The sequence below is a fragment of the Diachasma alloeum genome, unplaced genomic scaffold, assembly GCF_001412515.2.
Source record: "Diachasma alloeum isolate Michigan unplaced genomic scaffold, Dall2.0 Dall_scaffold_43022, whole genome shotgun sequence".
Taxonomy (NCBI): domain Eukaryota; kingdom Metazoa; phylum Arthropoda; class Insecta; order Hymenoptera; family Braconidae; genus Diachasma; species Diachasma alloeum.
Window position 1 is genome coordinate 1 of NW_021683131.1, and position 5,693 is coordinate 5,693.

The window sequence follows — 5,693 nt, forward strand, 5'->3', positions numbered from 1 at the left end:
TCAAGGACTTCAAGGTCAGTAGAACCTTCGAGAGAGTTCGAGAAGAGGCAAACTTTCTATGAGCACACCGCTTGACCATATTGAGGCTAGACCCGAGGCAAATCATCGAGAGATGTGAGTTCACTGGGTCACCGCATTGGACTAGTGATTGTTAACCCGCTTCTCAAGGACACTTGAGAACTTTCTCGTCTCAAATCCATTGACAACTCACATTCGCTGTAAATTTTGAAACTCAATTTCGCCAATAAAAAAAAAAGGAAAACTCAATCCTCGCCTTTGAATCTTATTTCTGTCCAGTCCGGCAACCAATAATTCTAACATTAATTCTGGTCCTTCGAGCCTATTTGGGCGCAATGAGACTCGACCATATCGAGCGAAGGTTGGATCAACAGCTTGTCCAAGCTGGATCCATCGCTCGGGCATACGAGAACCTTATTAACACTGGGATCGTCACACGTCAGCGAGTGGAAACGAGGCTTCAGGATGTCGAAGACCAATGGGAGAGTTTCGCTGTTTCTGACTTTGCCATCAATTTAGCTATCCCTGAATTAGAGTTGGAGGACCGGCTGAGAATTGAACAACACATCTACTTCATAGAAGGGATCTTCGCCAGTACTCGAGAACGATACCTCGAAACAGTAGCACGGATGACAGCACTTCTCGATGAAATGGCCTTGAATCCACCAGCACCCTCACCATCTGTGCAACAATCTTCCACGCCAGCACCGAGTTATTACGCTGCATAGCTTCCTCGAATTGCACTACCCAAATTCAACGGGAATCTTTCTGACTGGTTGCACTTCAGAGATATGTTTGTTTCGCTGGTGATATCGAATCCTACGCTATCTGCAGTAGAGAAGCTGTAGTATTTGAAATCCTGTCTTACTGGTCCTGCCGAACTATTCATCAGAAATACTCCTCTGACAGCTGAGAACTTCCAAAGAGCGTGGGACTCCCTGCTAGCATTTTATGAGAACGATCGTCTCCTGGTTAATGCAGCTCTCCAGTCACTGCTTACATTGAGAAAGGTGACTAAGGAGTCTGGTGTCGAGCTGGGGCAACTGTATACAACTGTAACCCAGCTGATAAGAACCTTGGAGACTCTTCAACGTCCGGTAGACAAATGGGATGATATTCTTGTATACGTCTCTGTCCAGCGGCTAGATTCCGAATCAGTGAAGGCTTGGGAGCAGCATTTGGGGTCCACCAAAGAACCGCCAACGTGATAACAGTTTGAAGAGTTCCTAATCATGAGATTACGATCTCTCCAGGCCTATGAAAAGTCACAACCAGTCAAGGCCAGTTCTCACCCTCGACTCACCGCACATACTGTGTCTTCAGGAAAACAATCGTGCAGTTTGTGTTCTGGTGATCATTCCATTTCATCGTGCCAACAGTTCCAAAACAAGACAACTAAACAAAGATGGGACTACGTGACTTCTAACGAAATGTGCTATAACTGTTTGGGACCACATCGACGAGCCAAATGTCAGTCAATAAAGAGATGCCGCAAGTGTGGCAGTAAGAAACATCATACGCTTCTGCATCTATCCAACTCCTCAAACAAAGAAAATGAACCTAGTGGCAACGTTCGAGACAACTCAACCTTGGACTAACAAGTCGGGCAAGTACATCATATGCAAATTCTTCTACTGAGAAACAATCCATCATTTTCTTGGCTACTGCACGCGCCAAGGTCATTAATCAACACGGACAGACTCTTGATGTACGAGTACTTCTCGACCAATGATCAGAGGTATCTTTAGTCACTGAGAACTTAGTGCAACGCCTACATTTGACTCCTCAATCATCTTCAATACCGATTAAGGGCATTGGAAGCAACACAGCTGGTTCTACCAGAGGACTCGCTTTCTTGAAGATTAAACCATATTTTGAATCATCTGCTGAAGTCACCCTGCACGCTCACCTAAATTAACCGGATTAATTCCCATGGTTGAGTCATCACAAACAACGCGGTCTCACCTGCAAAACATTCAACTAGCTGATCCATACTATACTCAACCAGGAGATATTGACATTATCATTGGCGGTGATGTTTATGGACAACTTCTGGAGGGTTCTATCATTGAAGGACCACCCAATTCACCAGTAGCTCAACTAACAACATTAGACTGGGTAATCTCTGGACCAACCATTGTCAGCTCAGAAACCAACAAAGTTCAAATCTTCCATTGTTCAGTAGACCATGACTTGTGTTCCTTATTGGAGCGTTTCTGGCATCACGAGGAGATTTCATCGACAACTAAGGGACAGTTGTCGTGTAACGCAAAACAGTGTGAAGATCATTTTGCTGTGACACACACACGAGACTCCAGTGGACGGTATATAGTTCGACTAGCCTTCAAAACACCTCAGAATCAACTAGGGAATTCTTGGACTCCAGCTATTAAGATGTTGAGACTTATACAATCCAAGTTCAAAGTCAATTCAACATTCCATCAAGCTTATTCAGCATTTCTGAGGGAATATGAAGATCTTCAACACATGGTACGAGTACCTTCTAATCAGCCAGAGCCTGAATTCGGCTTTTACCTCCCTCACCATGGAGTGATTCGAGAGTCAAGTACTACCACTAAATTGAGAGTTGTCTTCAGTGACTCATGTCAAGTATCACAAGGTTTGCCTCTAAATGAACTGCTGCACACGGGACCTAAAATTCAAGTTGACATCTTCGACATTCTTATCTGGCTACGTCAGTTCAAGTACCTGTTTTCGGCAGATGTAACCAAAATGTATAGACAAATTAAAATTCACCCTGATGACTGAAGGTTTCAGCGAATTCTCTGGTGAGAGGGAGAGAACATTGTGAAGTAACAGTAACTTATGGTCTCGCTTGTGCACCATACTTGGCCATCAAGTCAATGCTCCAATTGGTTGAGGATGAAGGTGAGAAATTTCCATTAGCTCGAGAGCTTATTATAAAGGGACGCTATGTCGATGATGTATTTGGTGGCGCTGATACAATAAGAGAAGCTCAGGAAAAAGCCCATCAAGTGAATCTTCTCTGCATGACGGGCGGCTTTCCCTTGAGAAAATGGCGTTGCAATGACGTGGAGGTATTGAAGAAAATTCCACACCAGCACCAAGATGAGGTGACGTTCATTCCAATTCAAGACACAGTAACTCGCGCCCTTGGACTATCATGGAATTGAGTCTCAGATACCTTCCAATTTAGACAGACCGCTTCATCGACAACTTCCACAACCAAACGACAAGTGCTTTCTCAGATAGCACAGAATTTTGATCCACTTGGGCTATTGTACCCACTATTCATCAAGTCCAAGTTTTTCATGCAGGAGTTATGGACAATTAAACTTTCTTGGGATACTCAGCTTCCTAAACTGCAACAAAAGGCCTGGGAGCAAATTCTCAAGGACGCTGAGGGACTCGAGGAACTCCAAATATCACGATGGATTGGAACAACAACTAGTTGTAACCTCGAAATTCATGGGTTTAGTGACGCTTCTCAAAACGCAATGGTTGCCACGGTCTTCATCCGATCAATTAATCATCAAAATGAGATGTGTCAATCTTCTGTGTGCCAAGACGAAAGTCACACCATTGAAGCGTCTTACAATACCAAGATTGGAACTGACAGCAGCAGTCATGCTAACCAAACTGATCACTACTATTCTGAGAGTCCTCGATCTTCAGAAAAGGGTCGACTGCTACCTTTGGACAGATTCCTCAATTGTATTTACGTGGGTCAATAATCATCCATCGCGATGGAAAGAGTATGCTCACAACGGAGTATGTTTGATTCAAGAAGCTCTTGCTTCAGCGCAGTGGAGGTACTTACCAGGCAAGGAAAATCCTAGACTGTGCCACCAGAGGATTATCTGCCTCCCAACTTAAAGACCATTCTCTCTGGTGGACAGGACCATCATGGTTACGAAAGGATCAATCACATTCGCCCAATTTCACTATTCCTCAAGTGACATCATCAAGAGAGTTGGAAGAACGAAGACCTCAAGTAATAGTTGCGATACAAACCTTGAGAGAACATCCCTTCTGGGGCATGCTCGGTCGATGTTCGTCATTGAAAATCCTGTTTCGTGCCACAGCTACATGCAATCAAGTTATCTCACGGTTTAAGGGACAACTCAATTCATCATTGAAACATCCTTTAACGCCAGAAGAACTGGAACAAGCCAAACTTTTTTGGGTGAAGGAAGTCCAACAAAATCATTTCAAATTTGAAATCAACACCCTTGCATCTAAGAACGACCTCCCAAAGTCAAACCGTCTGATTCGACTTCTGCCATACATTGATTCTCAAGGACTATTGTGTGTAGGGGGACGATTGGAACATTCCTCATTAAATCAAACAACTAAGCATCCATACATCCTTGCGGAGCATAGCCCACTTAGTGTTCTAATTATTAGAGATGTCCATTTAAGAACTTTTCATGGATCTACGCAAGACACATTGAGTTACATACGAAACAATTACTGGATTATGGGTGGACACATTTCAGTGCGTTCATGCATTCTCAAATGTGTCCAGTGCACCCGATATCGACATACACAAGAGATCAACAGATCATCGGTCAATTACCTCCTTCGAGAGTGAATCCATCTCGAGCCTTCCTCCACACTGGCGTGGATTATGCCGGTCCTTACCAACTCAAAACATGGAGAGGAAAGAATATTCGCACTTACAAGCCTTGGATCGCTGTATTTGTTTGTTTTTCAACTTCAGCAATCCATTTGAGGTAGTGACTGATTACACAATTGACGCCTTCATAGCGGCTTACAAACGTTCTACTGCACGCAGAGGAATTTGTGCGACCTTGACCAGCGACTCTGGGACCAATTTTAAGGGAGCTAATCAAGAGCTAAAGAAGCTTTTCTCACAAACTTCGTCTGAACATGAAAAACTTTCGACTCTACTTGCAAATGATGCAACCAAGTGGACATTTATTCCACCTGCTGCCCTTCATTTCGGAGGGAAGTGGGAGGCAGGCGTAAAATCCATGAAATATCACTTATGCAGAGTCATTGGAGAGGCTTCTCTCACTTATGAAGAATTAACCATCTTACTGGCCCAAATCGAAGCTGTCTTAAACTCTCGGCCATTATGTCCAGTAACGAATGATCCTGATGATCTCGGAGTCTTAACGCCCGGCTATTTTCTTGTGTGACACCCGCTGACGTTGGTCGCTGAACCAAATATTGAATGTTTCAAGTCATCAAGACTTTCTCGTTGGCAGCATCTCTCTCAGATGCTTCAAAGTTTCTGATCAAAATAGTCAAAAGAATATCTTCAGAAATTGCAAACCGCTTACAAATGGAACAAATCTTCATCTCCAATAGCAGTTGGAGATCTCGCGCTTATTATAGATGAGAGATACCCCCCTGCCAAATGGCCCTTGGGCAGAATCATTCAGGTTCATCCTGGTCAGGATGGAATTGTACGCGTGGTCACTATGAAAACCACTGGCACCACCATGAAACGCCCACTCACGAAAATTTGTCCGTTACCTATTGAATCACATCGGATCAAATGACTGAGTCGTCGTCTTCAAAAACGAAGGCGGGCGGAAATGTTGGATAAGTAGGAAACTACTTCGATGATTGAGTATGCGAGGGAGCCACTGGTTTGTAGAGGGCGACAATTTCCCCACTCTTGGCGACATCTGTAGATGGCGCTGACGCTCCCTCGAATTGAA

General features: G+C 44.0%; 1 protein-coding gene across 1 annotated transcript; it reads left to right on the forward strand.

The window, feature by feature from the left end:
• Positions 1 to 1,950: 1,950 nt before the first annotated feature.
• Positions 1,951 to 3,734, forward strand: LOC107047323. The gene is made up of 3 exons (XM_015270081.1): positions 1,951 to 2,742; positions 2,790 to 3,140; positions 3,354 to 3,734. The coding sequence occupies exons 1-3, from the start codon at positions 1,951 to 1,953 to the stop codon at positions 3,732 to 3,734; spliced, it is 1,524 nt and encodes a 507-aa protein (XP_015125567.1).
• Positions 3,735 to 5,693: the final 1,959 nt, after the last annotated feature.